The sequence below is a fragment of the Xiphophorus hellerii genome, chromosome 21 (assembly GCF_003331165.1).
Source record: "Xiphophorus hellerii strain 12219 chromosome 21, Xiphophorus_hellerii-4.1, whole genome shotgun sequence".
Lineage (NCBI taxonomy): Eukaryota > Metazoa > Chordata > Actinopteri > Cyprinodontiformes > Poeciliidae > Xiphophorus > Xiphophorus hellerii.
In genome coordinates this window covers 24,222,883-24,240,905 of record NC_045692.1, presented here as the reverse complement: position 1 = coordinate 24,240,905, position 18,023 = coordinate 24,222,883, and the positions used below count along the sequence as shown (strand labels likewise).

The 18,023-nt window shown below is 39.6% G+C and overlaps 2 protein-coding genes across 2 annotated transcripts; one reads left to right on the top strand and one right to left on the bottom strand.

Moving 5' to 3' along the window:
* Window positions 1–387: 387 nt before the first annotated feature.
* Window positions 388–17,152, top strand: cip2a (cellular inhibitor of PP2A). Its single transcript, XM_032551932.1, has 22 exons — window positions 388–481; window positions 703–805; window positions 1,341–1,488; window positions 1,576–1,688; window positions 2,271–2,365; window positions 2,436–2,532; window positions 4,328–4,450; window positions 4,717–4,862; window positions 4,930–5,005; window positions 6,607–6,846; window positions 7,308–7,470; window positions 7,995–8,142; window positions 8,298–8,397; window positions 8,470–8,588; window positions 9,126–9,303; window positions 10,271–10,345; window positions 10,447–10,557; window positions 14,380–14,576; window positions 15,539–15,652; window positions 15,743–15,825; window positions 16,241–16,380; window positions 16,899–17,152. The coding sequence occupies exons 2-22, from the start codon at window positions 704–706 to the stop codon at window positions 17,043–17,045; spliced, it is 2,715 nt and encodes a 904-aa protein (XP_032407823.1). The 5' UTR covers window positions 388–481; window position 703; the 3' UTR covers window positions 17,046–17,152.
* LOC116712132 (piggyBac transposable element-derived protein 4-like) lies at window positions 11,141–12,504 on the bottom strand. The gene is made up of 2 exons (XM_032552002.1): window positions 11,657–12,504; window positions 11,141–11,568 (listed from the first exon to the last, which is right to left on the bottom strand). Coding segments are annotated over exons 1-2 (810 nt in total). The 5' UTR covers window positions 12,466–12,504; the 3' UTR covers window positions 11,141–11,567.
* Window positions 17,153–18,023: the final 871 nt, after the last annotated feature.

The window sequence follows — 18,023 nt, the reverse complement described above, 5'->3', positions numbered from 1 at the left end:
ATTGAATTACTTGTACTTTTCCCGGTCATTTTATTCATTTTAATTTGTAAATAAATTACATTTTTAATCATTTGATTTTTGCTTAAGTTTGTTTTGTTTTATGCTTCATCCAAACTTTATTAAGTCATTTTAACGTCAGAAGCTGCTACACTTCTGCGTATTACGTACTTCCTTCCTACTGAACGACAGAAGAGAGAGGGGGGGCTCTGCCAAAAAAACGGCTTTAGTTTGAAGGACAAAACTGTTTTTAGTCATTATAATAATTCAGATTTCAGTGGAATATAATATTGTTTGAATATAATTGACTTTGATAGCAAATAGAAGTAAAATTAGACTTTTAAGTGAAAATGAGTGAGCTCGGTCCCCCCCTTTGTTCCCTACATGGTTCGTTCCTTCCCAGTTCGAAGCAGAAGCGGGAGGACGTTACTGCCGGGGAGGCTGTTGATGTTTCCCGAAGACAGAAAAAAAACTGACAACCCAGGTACTCAGAAACAAACACACAAAGATTTACTGTGACACGTAAACACATTAAATATAGTTATTATTTTACTACACTCCTCGTTTCGTCTTATGTTGTGAAAATGTAGGGTAATCCACAGACTGTTGTTAGCAGCTTGAAGGATCAAAGATGGACGCTCGTTGAAACGAGTAGTAGAATTTTGGTTGTTAAATCGTTTTAACTGGCGGTTTTTCCTCCTACAGGATGGACATAGCGACATGTTTAAAGTCTCTGCTGGTGGCCATCCAGCAGTACAGAGACAGCAGGACCGTTCAGCACACTGCGCAGCTGCAGAAACAGGTGGAGGTGAGCGCTAACGGGGATTGTTTTGGACTTTCTCTGAGTCAGATACCTACACACACTCTCACACACACACACACGTCTCTTATCAAGGTAGAGAGAGAAAACAAATACGTTTTATAGCTTCATAGTTCTGGAAGTGTTCTGCTCATGGTCACAGCATGTTAAAGTAGATTTAAAGAGGAGCAGCAAAAGCAAAGGAGGTGGATTAGCAGAGCCGCCAGCCACTGATGGTGTCACCTAGGACATCTGTGACAGATGAACCAGTTACAGCTGTTCGTTTAAAGGTTATTGTAGTTTTTAATATTTCTGTCCTGCTGAATTTATGCAGGATCAACATAAAGTTTCAATGTTTCATCAGTGCATTAGCTTATTTTTTATAACTACTGAGCAGCTTTTTGTTTGTTTCCTTTTCTATTTAGTGATGAGCTCCAGGTTTTCAAATGGACCTGATCTTCAGCTCCCTGCACAGATCAGATCAGTTTCAAACCAGGACTCTGTTCCTTTGGTTGTGATTTCTGAGCTGCTGTTTTTGTTTCAGGAGCTTTCCGGCCTGAAATGTGACGGCCTGCTGTCCTCGGGTCAGTTTTTACCCACAGAGTGTGTGAGTGGGCTGGTGGAGCTGGCAGGAAACCCGAGCACCAGTCCGGCCCTGACCAGCGCCATCATCTCCCTGCTGGCCCAGCTGGGTGAGTTCTGCCACAGCCGGGTCGGGTCGGGTCGGGTCTGATTCCTGCTCTCTTTCTGCATCGCTGCATTTTATTCTCCTCTCTCAGGGAGCGATGACGCCAGTCGGGAAGTTCTCCACAGCAGCTACAACCTGACCAGCACGCTGGCTGCTGTCATCCATCACCATGGCAACACCCCTGGAGATCCTCTGGTGCTGCAGGTAGAGACAAACAGCAGCAACATGGAGAAACTTTTAAAATAACATTTAAAATACAACACTTCTTAAAGTATTAACATATTAACGAGAAAATAACCTGATTTTGTTTTTATTTTGACTCATATTTTGGTTTTTACACCTTTAGATTTCATCATAAAGCAGGTTTAGCGTAAACAGAGTTTATTCTAGTTTTGCAAATCAAGAGGGACTCACAGTCAGCTCTGTAGAAGCTCCGTGTTAAAGTGGCCATTTCTTACCTTTTACCATTTTAACTTGTTTAAATTAGCATGTCAACACGTTGAGCTCTGCTCTGCGCTCAAACTGCAGTAGATCTGCAGAGCTGTAAAGAAACCATCTGAGAGGCAAAGGGACGCGTTGGCCGGGCCGCACTTTGGGGACCTCTGACCTAAACGGTTCACCAAAATAAGCTGGAATATTCCAAACCTGTTAAGTTCAAATGCATCGAGTTCTAATTTTATTTATTGTGTTTGTTTAACGCAGAGTCAGAGTGTCTCTGTTCTGCTGTCTCAGGCACTAACTCTCTCCATATGTTGTGATTTTAATGGTTTAAATTTTGTTTTTCAGTGTCTCCAGGTGCTGCAGAAACTGACGTACAACACTCGCACCTTCCAGTTCTCAAACTACATCCGCGAGCTCATCGGTTTTCTCCTGACCAACATGTAAGAGCCGTAATCTGACGATGAAACGTGAACAATAATCTTCTAATCTCGTCATCACGGTTCCCCTCAGCCAGTCGCAGAAGGAGGACGTGGTCATGCCGTGCCTTGGCCTGCTGGCCAACCTGTGCCGGGACAACCCGTCAGTGCAGAGCCACATCAAGTCCATGGTGAGCTTTCAGCGCCGCTCAGCTTTCTGGATTAAAAATATTACAAAACTGTGAGAACAGCTGGCATAGAGCTTCACACGACAGATTAAAACAATCATTTCTGCTTCTTGAAAGTTCCTCTTGTGTTGTTTTAGACCACAGAATATTTTATCAACATGATTCTGGTAAACTTTGAGTATTCAGCAGTAGTTCTGGCCTTTGAACACTCCCATGATAAAAAAAATAATATGTTTTCATTTAACCACTTAAATTCACACAAATTTCACAATAACAAATTTTTCTGGACAATAAATTGCCCCAGAAGTTATTGTGATAAACGATAATATTGTTGTTCTGAGACCATTTTCAACTGATATAATGGTAATAATGACATAATAATGCAAGAAAACATTCTAAAAGATTAATAAACTTTACATTCTGACAAACATTTCTCACTGGAACTGGAAGACATTTTAAATATCCAAAATAATTAAACAAAACAGATACAACAAATAAAATGAATTAAACAAAATTATCCTTTAAAAAATGTTGAGTTGAGACCAAAACACCAGACTGAAAACTTTTATCATCCAGTTTTCGGTAGAAAGAGAAAAACAACACATTGTGCAAATGAAAATTATTGACCTGGACAGATTAATCGATTTATTGCTTATTGTGACAGACCAACACACACATTAAAATGCAAATAAGGAAATAAACATTTTATTGGCTAAAATGCAATAACAGCATTTCTTTAGTGAATGTTTGTTGCAAAGCAGCTAAAAAAAATCCTTGTAACACCAACATGTGAGAAAATCTCAGGCATTTCTGCTGGATTGAATGTAGAGATTATTTTTTGGATTAACAGATTAATTAATAATTGGATATAAAAATGTGATTAATAGAACATTGCTTTAGCGAAATGCCAAATAAATGCGATGTGATGTAATAGTTCATAAGACTTAACAGGAAACAGAGAAAACTGAACTGATCGACGCATTTGACCCAAACAGACGATAAAGATTATAGATCCGATATTAATTTCTGCATTGGCCCTGAAAACAATTTGGTGACAATATTTCTGATCCATCAGGGCAGATCTATTCAGTCTAATTCTATGCCCTGAGTGACGTCATGCTTTATTATTTATTTTACATTATATTTTTTATTCCTGGTTTCACTTTCTGAAGCATTAGAAAAGTTTGTTGAAGTTTATTTTTACATGTTTGACCAACGTGATCAACCTGTTGTTTTTGTCAGTTTGTTTCTTTATTATTTATTTTAAATTGGCTGTTTTATTCCTAATTGCTCTGATTGAACAAATTAAAGTTGTTTTTGCATATTTGACCGAACTTGTGAAGCTATTGGTGTTTCTAAATGTTCTGTACTGCTGCAGTAAATCATTAAATAAACGTGTAATTCAGTACATATATGTCTGTGTTTAAAAAAAGAAACATTTTAAGTCAATTTATCGGCTGATACTAAACTTCAGATATCGGTGTCGGTACTGGAGGTGGAAAAAGTAGATCAGTGCCTCTCTAATGAAGATATATAGAAGGGAGACCAGATTCAAACTTTCTGCTCTCCTACAGACCCCAAGCTCACAACAAGATGTTAAATGTTTTATTTATGCTAAAAAAAGGTTTTTCATGGAATTTAAGACACATTTTGAGAAGATCATTGATGATTTAGCTGCAGTTAGTTTTATATTTCTGTGTAAATCTGGAAGAAGAACTGGCCTCGCTGTTGTTTTTGGACGTTTGGTTTCCTCATGTGGGTAAAATGTGTATTTTTAAAACTTATTTTTACTGTAAAGGAGAACGTGAGGCAGCTGTACCGAACTCTGATCAGCTTCCTGGCTCACAACAGCCTGACGGTGGTGATCTTCACGCTGTCCATCCTGGCCAGCCTGACTCTCAACGAGAAGGTTGGCGAGAAGGTGAGTAGAAATCCTTCTGATTTTCTAAGGTAAATAAAATCCAGTTTTACTCATTTTAAGGTATTTTTGGATCCTTTACTGTTTGGTTTATGATAAATGATGCAACTGAAAGGCCTTTCTGGTTAAATGTTGTTCTATCTGAACGCGTGGAAATTGTCCCACTGTCTTATTTTTATTAGTTCAGCTTCCTGTTTCTGTTTCTTGTCTGCATCATAAAAAGCTTCTGGTTGTTTACACCTGGAACTTGTTATGTTTTTTGTCTGCAGCTTTTTGAGGCGAAGAACATCCATCAGACTTTCCAGCTGGTGTTCAACATCATCGTGAACGGCGGCGGCACGCTGACCAGGAAGTACTCCGTCGACCTCCTCGTCGACCTGCTGAAGAGCCCCAAAGTAGCCGACTACCTGAGCAGGTGGAGTTGATCTCTTCAGGCCCAGACGTTCCCCGCCGCCCTGTCTGACCCGCCTCTCTGCTTCCAGGTATCAGCACTTCTCAGCCTGCGTTTCTCAGGTTCTGGGGCTGCTGCACCTGAAAGACGCCGACTCGGCAGCCACGGTGAGACGGACAGACACTCTGAGTCCAGAAAGCCTCAATTAGTTTATTTGTATAGCACATTTCAACAACAATTAATTTCAGTTTATATCAGAAAAATGCAAAAATACAAATTCATAGAAGACACAGTCAGTTATTGAAGCGTTACATTTTGATGAACGCCATCGTTACATATGAAATATTGATTAGTGTTTCATTTATTATGTTTCAAAACAAGTTCTTATCCTTGATTTAAAGGAACTCGGAGTTTCAGCTGTTTTGCAGTTTTCTGGTAGTTTGCTCCAGATTCGTGGTCATAGAAGCTGAATGCTGCTTCTCCGTGTTTGGTTCTGGGCCTGAGAGGTCTGGCAGGTTGATCCAGCAGCAGCAGATCTTCAATCCGTTCAGTGGTTTATAAAATACCAACCGGGTTGATGGTTCTGTCCTCCTGGTTTTAGTCAGAACGCCAGCAGCTGCGTTCTGGACCAGGCAGATCTGTGAATGACACTTTGTTCATCAGGCCTCTTATCTCAGCCTTTGCATCAGTTGACACTTTTTCTGCTCTCATGGCTTTAATTTGATCAGACATGAATCATCAGAACAGGAAACAGTTTGTGGTGAATTGCTTCATTTAAAAAACAACAACTGATACATGCATCTAAAAACGGTCTAAAGCAATAAAACCATTCATATGTGTGCAGATATATTATCTTAAAACACTTGCTCATACTTTACCACCTTTACACATAAATATTAAGCATTGATAATTATTTACATAAAGTGATTATGTAAATAATTAGTGAAACCTTTACGTTAAGTTTTCCTGATCAAACACGACTTTGTTTTTCTCCAGATGGATTCAGGTTGAATGTGAGTCGTTATGCAGCAGCGAATAATGTTTCCCACAAGAACTTAATACCTAGAAACAGTTGGTTGATTTATAGCAGAAAATTGAAGAAAGGAACTTTGTGGTCCAGATGTGAGGCTTATCACTCATTATGTTCTGTATGCATGTAATGTTTCAGGTTTTTATCGTGTATAATCTTGTTTTATTGTGACTTTCTCCATCTGTAGATTCAACGAATGCAGAGGGAATTGTTTCTCTCAATTTTGATAATTCCAGTAAACCCATTAATTTAGTTTCCTTTAAAACCAAATCAAATATTTTAAAAAGCAGGAATGTGTGGCTGTGAGCAGTCAGGTTCATTTTCATAGAACATTTCAGCAACAAGGCAGCAACTGCTTTTAATAATCAGTTATGAAACAAGCAGGAAATATGACATTTAGTCAAAAACCATCATATTGGTCAGTATTCCAGTTACGAATCAAAAGCAGCTCTAACCAGGTGGGATTTAAAGGAACTCAGTGTTTCAGCAGTTTTACAGTTTCCTAGAAGTTTGTTCCAGAAAACTGCTTCCGAAAGAGCAGGAGCTTCTTAAAGAGACAGAGGCCCAATTTTCAGGCGCTAAATCAGGAAGTCAGATTTCTTTTAGATCATATTTGATACATAAAACATTTTCATAATAACTAAAGTTAAAATATTTACTTGATTGTGCTATAAAATGGCTCCATGTGTCTGGAAAACATGATGCAGCCCCTTTAACGCAGCCTGTGTGTCGCTGCAGGTGCTGCAGCTCCTCCTGTCCATGTGCAGCGTCGCAGCTCTGCGCTCGCAGCTCTGCAAGGTCGTCTTCCGGCCGGCCGGCGCCAAACTCAGAGCCGCCGGCCACGGACAGGCGGGCGAGGCGAACGGGGGCCGGAAAGCCGAGTGTGGGCTGGCTCTGGTGCAGTGGCTGACCTCGCCTGTGGAGGGCGCCGAGAAATGCTCACTGCAGACGCTACAGCTGCTGACCGAGCTGCTGGAGGTATCAGGACTTTATTAATCTGATTTCACTCAGAGGAAACATAGGAAATTGATACTTCATAATAAAATTATTAAAATTAGTTGTTCAAGTAAATGTACCTGAGTAAATGTAACTAGTTACTACTAGTTATTTACTAGGATGTATGGATATATGTATGGATATATACTCTAAGGCCAGAATAGTTTAATGACAAACAGGATAAAAATTAAATGCGTTCAGCAGCTTTTTTTAAAGTGGTACTCTGCCCCCTAGAGGACAAACTCTGCATATGCATAGGCATCACTAACACCCTCCAGTTTGTCTGAAGCTCTTACTTTAATCCACTGCTGTGTCTTCCTCAGTAAATGACTTGAAATCTGAATGTTGTTGATGCACAATAAAGATGTTCTTTGTCTGTATGTGTGTGAACCTTTGAGTCGACCCGTCCTCTTCTGTCCTGATGGCCGTTTCTGTGCATCCAGGAGTCGCTGGGAGCGGAGAGCGTGTCTGGATCCACGCTGAACTTCGTGGAAATGTTGCTTCCAGTCGCCTTGGGGCTGCTGAAGGGCCTTGATCCTGCAAAAGGAGACGCTCACCTCAGGAAACACTGCCACCGCATCACCCACGTCTGCACCCTGCTGCTCAATATCCTCACCCACAGGCCTGCATGCGTGTCTGTTAGCGCTGTGATGCTACCTGGGGGATTTAAAGCCTTAAAATTTTGCATTTTTTAAATTATTGTGTCTAAAGATGAACAGTCATGACAGAAAAAATATGGGGTTCATCTTCACCATGTTATTCATTCAATAACTGTGACATTATGAATGTCACAGTTTTAAACTAAATATTTACTAAGAAAGCTCAATATTTAGTTTACAAAATATTTAGCTGCAACTTAAAAATTACTTACCAAAATAAACATTAATTAGTAAGCTAAATATTTGGCTTCAGGCTAAATATTGAGTTGGTAAGTTAAATTAAACATTTAGTTAGCAAGCTAAATATCTATTTAGCAAAGTAAATATTCAACTCCAAGCTAACTGTTTAGTTTGCAAGCAGTTTCAAAACAAAAGTTATATATTGAGCTAGCAAGATTAAACAACTAACTAAAACCAACTAACCTTGAGCTAAATGGAGAGGAATCGGGTTGTTTCCTTCACCTGCTCCACCCCTCTGCTGCCAGGACGCCACCAGGTCTCTGGTGTCCTCTCAGGTGAGCGCTCAGCTCTGCCTCTCTCAGGTAGAAATTCTCCTCTCCTGTTGCCATAGCAACAGTCCCCTGACCTGCCTGCCTCCTGTCTCCAGTAGCAACCTCAGGTGAGTCAACATAAAAACGCTTTAGGGAGATATTTATTATGAAATAATTTTATTTTCTAATCACTGCATCAGTTTGCGAATTAAAGCTGTAAATATTTTTATTGAAATCGATCCGTTCTGGAGCAGAAATCGTGACGTTGTGGTTTTCCTTCCAGCCAGTTGTGTGCAGAAGCTCTGCTGAAGGTTCTGGAGCTGATGAGCCGCCTGAGGCAGCAGGTGAAGGACATGGAGACGAGCTTCTACAGGATGCTGCAGGTGAACAACGACTCCCGCCAGGCCTCCTCACTTCCTGTTTAAATCTTCAGCGTCTCTCATTAAACCCTGCAGGACCAGAGGACGGTGACCCCCCTCTCTCTGGCTCTGACCTCACACCACAGGGAGCGCGTGCAGACCGGACTCACCCTGCTGCTGGAAGCCACGCCCCTTCCAGACTTCCCAGCACTGCTGTGAGTAGACCAGTCACAATAATGAACTTTACTGGACGATCAGTTGTTTCAGAAGTTATTGCAAAGATCAGTAATCTTTAAATGCTAATGAACATTTGACACTGGTACTGGAAGACTTTTTAAATATCCACAAATAAAACAGAAACAATAAATAAATAAAATAAATTATAAAGTTTCTCCAACCAAAGTTGTCCTTCAAAAAAAATGTTTAGTTGAGACCAAAACACCAGACTGGAGAGTTTTATCATCTAGTTTTTGGTAGAAAGAGAGAAAAATGATAAATCATTGAGCTCACTTTAATTTATCATTTGATTAATTGATCTATTGCTTATTTCAGCATTAATAAGAAACATGATGAAAATAATGTCTTCACGCAGTCGGGCTATAAACAGTAAAATCTCAGATTTCTTATTTACCAGATCGGATTTTAATCAGTTCTTATTTTTTAGAAATGACAGAAAATGTTTCCTGCCGTTTGGCTTCCTGTCAGAGTCCTGGAGGATCTGCTGCTGACTGAGTCTGTGTTTGTCCTGCCAGCGTGGGGGAAAGCATCGCCGCTAACAACGCGTACCGCCAGAGGGAGGCGGAGCTGACGGCGAAGCGTGTCGCTGTGCAGGAAGTCCCGCCTCCCTGGATGAACTCCAGTACGATGGACGCCTCCAGCGGCAACAAGAGCGTGAGCAGTCTGGTGGAGAAGCTGCAGACCGGCATGGAGGTAAAAACTCTGGAGGCGTTGCCACAGCAACGACCTTTCACCTGCATGGGATTTTATGTGACAAAATGGAGAAAAATGTCCTGATTTTCATGTTTTAACAAGTAAAATTATGAACAGTGTAGTGCAGACTTCTGTCCGGCTGTGGAGTTGCTTCTGTTTCTGCAGGTGTTTTCTGGTTCCTCTTCCAGCTTTGGAGGGAATCGGTTTTATTTAGGGGTGTCAAAGTGAAGGGGAGAGCAAATGCAAGGCACATCTCAAATCTTTAGCTGTCAAAAACATTCATTTTCCAGTTTGTTTTTAAAAATGGGATGAAATGAATTAATTATGGATGAAAATTTGGGCCGATATCCAACATCAATATTCCTCTTATGGCTGATAACCAATATTTACCGATATTTTATGGATGTTTCTACCTTTTTGACACCTTTGGGGAAAAAACTACAGAGTATGAATGAAGGCACTTTAATCCTGAAATAAAGGAAAAACTTGTTTCTATTTACTTTTCATTGTTCCTGATTTGGATTTTCTACCAAACTTAAAGTCTTCATGAATTAAAAACTTATTTTTTTCTTTATATTAATCTGATTATCATCCAGGTTTGTTAATGAAGATAATTTAGCTTCTTCAGACTCGGTTGAGTAACTATTCAGTTACAGGTAGTTTGAAATCAAATGTCCCTAAAATTGCTAAAGTTCTTGTCATTGGTGGATTATTTCACTTATATGGGAAAATTACTTAGGATAATCTGCCAATGGAGCTGGGACTTCTTCTTCGATATTAAGGAACTACTGACTTAAAACAAGATGATATTTCTTGCTGAAAAGTTACTTTCAAGTTAGTTTTATCTTATTTCAAACATACTAAGATTTTTGCTCTGGAAACTAGACCAAAAATACTTGGTAAGATTTTGTGTTTTTTGCAGTGTATAATTTATTTGTTCTGTTTTTTTTATTTTTTATTTTTGTAGCTGCAGGAACCGACGAAGGACTCTCCTCTGTCTGAGATCATCGACGTTTACGAGCAGAAACTGGCTGGGTTTGCTGTAAGTTTAACAAAACATCAGAATTAATGGTAAAATACGAAAAGCTGCTTTTAAATCTCCTGTTCAGTTCGTCTTCCAGCTGCTGGTTGTTTGTGTTTTAGTCGAAGGAGAGCCGCATGCAGGACCTTCTGGAGGCCAAAGCTCTGGCTCTGTCTCAGGCCGACCGTCTCATCGCTCAGTATCGACTGCAGAGAGCTCAAGCTGAGGCCGAGGTAAACGAAATCATTCTGTTTCATAATGAACATCCAGGTAAACGAAATCATTCTGTTTCATAATGAACATCCAGGTAAACTAAATCATTCTGTTTCATAATGAACATCCAGGTAAACTAAATCATTCTGTTTCATAATGAACATCCAGGTAAACTAAATCATTCTGTTTCATAATGAACATCCAGGTAAACTAAATCATTCTCAGTGAAGAGGAAACTCCTCAGATTCTCCACATAACAAAATAATCTGTAAAACTTTAATTCAGCTTCTCACACAAATACAATAAGTGATGATCTAGTTGAGATATTGAGCCTGGAAACCTTTAGGTAAGAAAGTAAATAAATGCTTCACAGTTTGAATGACCTATACAGTCATCAAACTCATCAGGTTAAGAAAATATTAACTCCAGCTGGTTCTGTTTGTTACACCATCAATGATTTACAGCAATAACTTGAGTTATTTAACTCGGGGTTTAACTTTCCAGTAATTTGTTACAGTTTCAAGAAATATTTAGCTACAAACCAGATATATAGTTAACGAGCTAAATATTTACTGTATCTTTCTAAATAAATATTAAGTTTTAACCCTTTGGAGTCTTGGGTCTAAATGGCCGTTTTGGTCTAATTTTGAATTTACCCTTATATTTTCACCATAAAAACTATTTACCTTACCTTGTTTGGTATCATTATTTTCAGAACATCCTAAACTTTGTGATTTTACAGTGTTTGTTTCATTTTGACAAAATTTATTATCACATTGGAGCAAAAAACACACACAGAAACAAAATCCGAGTAGAAAAAATATTGATATTTTTACTATAATATTCACAAAAATGTTGAACAAACCATTTTTACAGCCTAACATGAAAAGTTTTTGGGTAAATTTTAAGAACTTTTGTACAAACTTAGTAAAAAACAAATTACTAGTCATATTTTCACCATATTGTGGGTAATTTCCCAGGCGTTTTTTTTACAACTATTTACAAAATATGTCAATATCTCCATCACAAATTTTCTCCAACATCACAATGTCTCACCCCCCCCCCCACTTTCAACTATTTACAATATTTGCAAAATGGGTGCCACAAGACAAAACAAATTACTTGTGCCACTGTGCAAAGCAGTTTCTGTCAATCAGAAGGCACAATGGCACATCACAGCCCTCACATTTCCACTGTGTGTCCTTCCTGACTTTGTTCACCTGGAGGCAGTGTCTGCACTGCAGTCTGCCGTTTCTGGCATTTTGCTGAGCACTAATGGGCACAGGAATGTGTTCAGCTGCCTTTCTCCTTGGAACACCTGCCATGTCCACACTACAAAGCTGACTGGCCATCTCCACATTGAAGTCTTTGTGTGTCATGGGCTTCACTCCTTTGGCTTTGCACAACTCTTGGTGTAGGATGTAGGCATTTGCTGTGGCAATGTCAACCAAATGCATAAGCACAGTCTTGTACCAACGATAAGTTTTCCGTTGTGCAGAGTAATACTGGATGAGTTGATCAGACAGGTCAACCCCACCCATGTATTTATTGTACGCCATGACTGGTGTAGGACATGGAATGTCTTTCACAATCCAGCGTTTCACTTCATTCTTCACCCTCCTTTGCACCGTCTCACCTGAAAACGCAGGATGGATAGTTGAGCAGACAGACACCTCCCGTGTGTCCATCCACTTCACAAAGACCACTGGGCCCTCTCTGATCCATCTCACTGATCCTCTTCCACTTTTTTTAGTGAGAGCATTTGGCCTCCCTTTAGGGCATCCCTTCCTGGATTCCCTATAAGTGCCACAAGCTCCAAACTTTTTGCTGGCCAGGTCCTTGAACAGTGTAGGACTGGTATAAAAATTGTCCATGTAAATATGGTAGCCGGTGCCAAGATAAGATGGCTGAATAAGTTTCATTACCATATCATAAGACAGCCCATGCTCATTTGCAGTGTGAGTCTTGCCAGTGTATAAGCTAAAACTCACAGTGTAGCCACTGCTTGACTTGGCCAACACAAAAAGCTTTATTCCCCATTTAGTTGGCTTGTCTTTCATATACTGGGTCATGCCAGTTTTTGCCTTTGTTGGCACCATCCTTTCATCAACTGCCAGCTCCCTCTTTGGTTGGTAGTAAGCCTGACAGGCATTGAGGATGTCATCATAAACAGGCCGCAGTCTTGATAATTTGTCGTAGCCTGGTGTTCCCTTCTTTTTGTCATTTTTGACATCCTCCTCAGGATTACTTGGGTGCAAGTTCCACATAATGCTCCTGAACCTGTCCCTTGTCATGACCTTAGCTGGAGTTGGAACAGACAAAAAATGATTTTGTCTCCAGTAGTCCTGGACACTTGGTAGTTGCACCAAGGACATATAGATCAATAGACCAAAGAACCTATACAGCTCCTCTGTGTCTAATTCAGCCCATTTATATTTTTTTCCATTTGCTTGATTTTTTGCAGCATATCTGTTTGTGTTGTCACAGATGGTTTTGACTGTATCAGCTGCAAAAAACAACAAAAACAGCTCACTTGGACTGTGGTTGGACATCAGATCCATCTGTGGTCCTGGTGTTCTCCTTGGTTGAAAGCGGCTTACAACAGGGGCTGCATCTGCGTCCTCTTCAGTGTTCCACTGTCCAGCCCGTGTTTCTGGTGCTGCCTCAGTCAGAGGAGATCTGGATCTTGTCCGAGTTCGCTGCGCTCTCAGTGGTGTCCTCTGATGTGTGGGCCTCAACTGGACAGAGCACGTGGGAGTTTCCTCCTCCTCCTCCTCCTCCTCCCTGAATAGAATGGAGGGATCACCAAGCTGGAGATGGAAATTAGCATATAATGTGTTTCAGTGTGCATCTACTCCGATTATAATAATTTACTGTACATATCCCATGCCAAACAAAGAAATAAAACAAGAAAAAAAAACCAAAAACAAACCTCATCGTCAAGCTCAAACTCCGAGTCCGAACCTTCTGGCAGCGCGCCTTCGTCCTCTTCACATTCGTACATGTACTTCAGGGCTTGCTGCGCAGTCATGTAGCGACTCATTTTGACACACACTAAACACTAAAAACCGTCTACAAACACTACACACAAACACTAATGCACACTAACTAACACACGTATGATCTAAAAATCTAATACAAAACACTACTTCCAAAAAATCTAATACAAAACACTACTAGTAAAATCCGAAATCTCAACAACGCACCGTTCTCTTCCGCCACAAAACTCTCTCCCCGCGCTGCTGTTCCGATCTCAAGTCAAAATGGCCGAAAATGCTTTCTGATTGGTTGCTTCGGAAATGTGGTGCACTTGGAGGAACTCGGAAAAATGGCTTTCATGTTGCATTCGTTCACTTTTTGGTCATAAAACAACTACTGATTGCACTCAGCATGCGTAAAATGCGCACTACGCTATGGCTAAAATGATCGATCATATTCCTGGTTTTATTTGGAAGTAAATATAAAACAAAATCAATATAAAAACACTACTTTTACAAAGTTTGAAGTCTCTACTGTCCAACAGAAATGAAATGCACACTTCTCATGGCGTCCTTTTTTTATACAGAAGTCTTTTAAATGCATGACGTCATGCCCGCCACAGGGCGGGCGTCGACTTAACGAGCTAAATATTTACTGTATCTTTCTAAATAAATATTAAGTTTTAAACTGTGACGTTTATAAATGAATTAATAACATGGTGAAAATATAAACTCTCCTCCTACACCAGACTAAATAACCTAAATTATTGCTGTTAAATTTTGACTGTAACTTTATAAACTCTTGGGTTGTCGGTAAAATCCTCCAGATCTGCAGTTTGTCTCTCGCTGGTTTCCCTCCTGCAGGCGCGGAAGCTGGCCTGCCTGCTGAAGGATGCGGAGCGTCGGCGGGAGGATCTGCAGGGCGAGCTGGGGAACCAGGTTCTGGAGGTGGAGCAGTCCAGAGCCGACATGGAGGAGCTGCTGCAGCACAACGCTCGGCTGCAGAGGGACTCTGAGGAACACGAGACTCTGAAAGGAGCTTACAACGCTCTGCTCAACAGGTCAGAGGCAAAATTAATTCCTCATGCATCCTGAGGCACAAAACCTCACCAAGCAGCTGTGGCCTGGTTTCTACTAAAGCACTGGAATTAAGACTAAACTAACTTTGGGTAGTAACTAGTTTCATTTACTTGAATAACTCCACTGTACTTTTTGCTTTTATTTGAGTAATTTTATTGTAAAGTATTTCTACTCGAGTAAAATTTCTGGATTTTCTACAAACTGCATGAAAAACAAACATATTATAACCAAAACTTCCCCAGATTCAGACACACACCTGCAGTTTGTGTTAAAGTTTCATAAGATTTTTAATTAAAGAAACTGATTTGGAAAAATGTTCTGTTGCCTGTTTTTGTTATTTTTGTGTCACTGGTATAAATTATTGTGATTTTGATTCGTTAAAATACCAAAATTTCCACTTAGCTTGATATTTTGGTCCATCTGATGATGTAATTTTTGAATATTAATGATTGATAATTTGATCTGTTAGACTTTTTACCAACTACTCTTTTACTCTAATTTAGTCATTTCTTGGACGGATACTTTTTACTTTTACTTGCGTAAACGTTTTGGATGCTCTGCTTTCCTCTGCTTATCACTAACTTTTCAGCAATAAATAGGAGTTTGTTTTCAGTCAATAATTTCTTAATATTGATGAGAAAAAACTTATTCCATTGGAAATTTATTTCACTTTAAACATGTAAAAAATGTCTTGTTGTAAGTGAAATAATCTGCCAATGGAAGTTTTATATTGATATAAAAAGTAATTATTGACTTTAAACAAACTATCTTGCTGAAAAGTTACTTGTAAGTTACCGCAGTTTTGCCTTATTTCAAGTGAACTAAGATATTTGCTCTGGTAATTAGACCTGAACTACTTGGTAAGATTTAGTGCTTTTGCCATGTTAAAGACCAATGTTGTTTTCCCAGCAGTTGGAAATCAGACATGCTTTTATCTGCGCAGGTTTAATGAAACGGAGCGTTTGCTGAAAGAGCTGCAGGCGGCTCACATTTCTCTGAGCAGACAGAACGACACGCTGAGGAAGAACCACGAAGCTCTGCAGCTGCACAGGGACAAGTAGGAAGCCGACAGCTGGAGCTTTCAGCTGCTTTTTATTCTCTGCATTTGAACAAAGTAGAAGTTTGGTTTGGTTTCCGTCTGTTTCAGAATCACATCAGAGCTGCAGGAGAGAGAGGCGGAGATCAAATCCCTCCGGCTGGACGTAGAGAAGAAGAACAGCGACGTTGCAGGTCAGTTTGGCAGCGATCTGACCTCTGAACTAAACCTGTCACCATGACAAACTGATAAACCATAATATTGTTGTTTTGAGACAATGTAATAATAATAAAGGCATGAAAATGCCAGAACATGTTCTCAAAGATCAATAAACTTTAGATTCTGATGAACATTTAACATTGGAAGACATTTTAAATTTCTAAAATAAATAAACAAAACAGAAACTACAAATGAAATGAATTATGAGTTGAGACCAAAACAGCAGATTGAAGATTTTTATCATCCAGTTTTTGATAGAAAGAGAGAAACGATAAATCATGAAAATGGATGTTATTGAGCTCGTTTTTATTTATTATAGATTTATTGATTATTACGACGGGCTTACACTGCAGTTATTAGTTTTCAAATGTTTCTGCTGATTTGTTTTAGGTCTGCATGCAGACCTGCGGTCCAAAGAGGAGACGCTGAGGGAGAAGGACCAGGAGAGGAGAGACCTGGAGGAGACGCTGGACGTCCTCAGGAAGGAGCTGAACAAAACGGAGCAAGCCAGGAAGGACGTTAGCATCAAGGTGAGCGGCTAGCAGCTGTTAGCTGTTAGCAGTCGGACAAAACAAGCACCCTTCTTTGTTTTGGGTTTATTTCCACAACTCTGCTAAAGATGGCTTCCTAAAATGGCCGCCTCCAGTAAACCAGAGTTTCTGTACAGAATCGCAAAGCATCAGAAAGTTCATTTCTCTACACAAATCAGTGGATAGAAGGAAGAAAATCCAGTAGCAGTCAGTGTTCCAACGACTGAAGAGTCCTCTGACTGAAGACTTTCATCCATGACCATTTGCTGGAGCTTATTAAGTACTAGAGGAATTTATTATTTTATTATTGGCCAAATGATTAATGTTATTGATCTAAAGCTATGCTAATGATTACCAATAGTCCATCTATTATTATTCATTATTTGTTTGTTTATGGCCTCCTGTTCCTTGGTGGCCAATAGCTGTGAGGTTTCTGCAGGAAAAGCAGCTGCTGATAGAAAACTCTAAACTGCAGCTTAATGATGCTCGGTCTTCCTCTGACCTTTGACCTCTGGCAGGCGTCGTCTCTGGAGCTGCAGAAGAGCCAGCTGGAGAGCAAGTTAAAGCAGAAGGAAGACGAGCTGAACAAACACTCGGCCATGATCGCCATGATCCACAGCCTGAGCAGCGGGAAGCTGAAGAGCGACGTCAACCTGTCGCTCTGACCACAGCGCCCCCACCAGGACGGGAGAGGAGCTACACTTATGAACTCAAAGCTCCATTCGAAACATTAATTCACTCTTTTAGACTCAATAAAACACATGAATGAATATCTTTTTTTCTGAACTTGTACTTTTTATGTGTTTGTTTTTATTGTTTATATTTGAATGTAAATGTAGTCAATAAATTAATGTGTCAAGAAAAAATCCCTTGCATCAAATTTTCTTTCTGTATAAATAATAAAAACTTTAATTCTACATGTGCACCGATTACAGTTGTCTGCCAATACCAATTTTTTGTCTGTAATACTAAATATAACAAGTATTTCATTTACTCTCAGTATCATTAGCTAAAATAACTAAAGTTAACTAAAACTGATTACATTTTTTTTCATCAAGGCTTTCAGCTGCAGATGAAACACTTTAAATAATTTATTATATCTGCAGGTCAGGTTTGGGTTTAGCTTGTAGCATTGAATTCAACTTTCTAAGAAAAACAGTTTAATCAGTTTGTTATTTATTACTTTATCCGGGAGGTAAACTTGGTTAGAATTTTTCCCCAGAATGAATGAAATTTCTGGGATTTTTCTGGGATTTCTCCCTTTCACTTGGATTCCTCTGGCTGATTTTTGACCAGCCAATCAGTGAACAGAAGAAGTTGTGAACTGTGACATGAAATTTCTGCTCTGTTTTAGAGTTATTGTCTGCCAGCAGCGGAGAAAGTGAAACATTAACATTAGAGCCCAGCCACTAAAGCAAATAGGAGTTGATTTTTAACCAGCCCCTATTACTAACTGGTTGGGAGCAAAAATGTTGCCAAGAATCACTGCAGTTGTGTTTTCTGTGCTCTTGTTGAGGTGACTTGGCTGAAAGGGAATTTAGCTTGAAATTAAATTGAAATTATCTTCTCAATTTAGGAAAATATCAAAAATGACATCAGTGGAGGAATTCCTACATTTATATGGAGCTAAATCTGTGCCATAA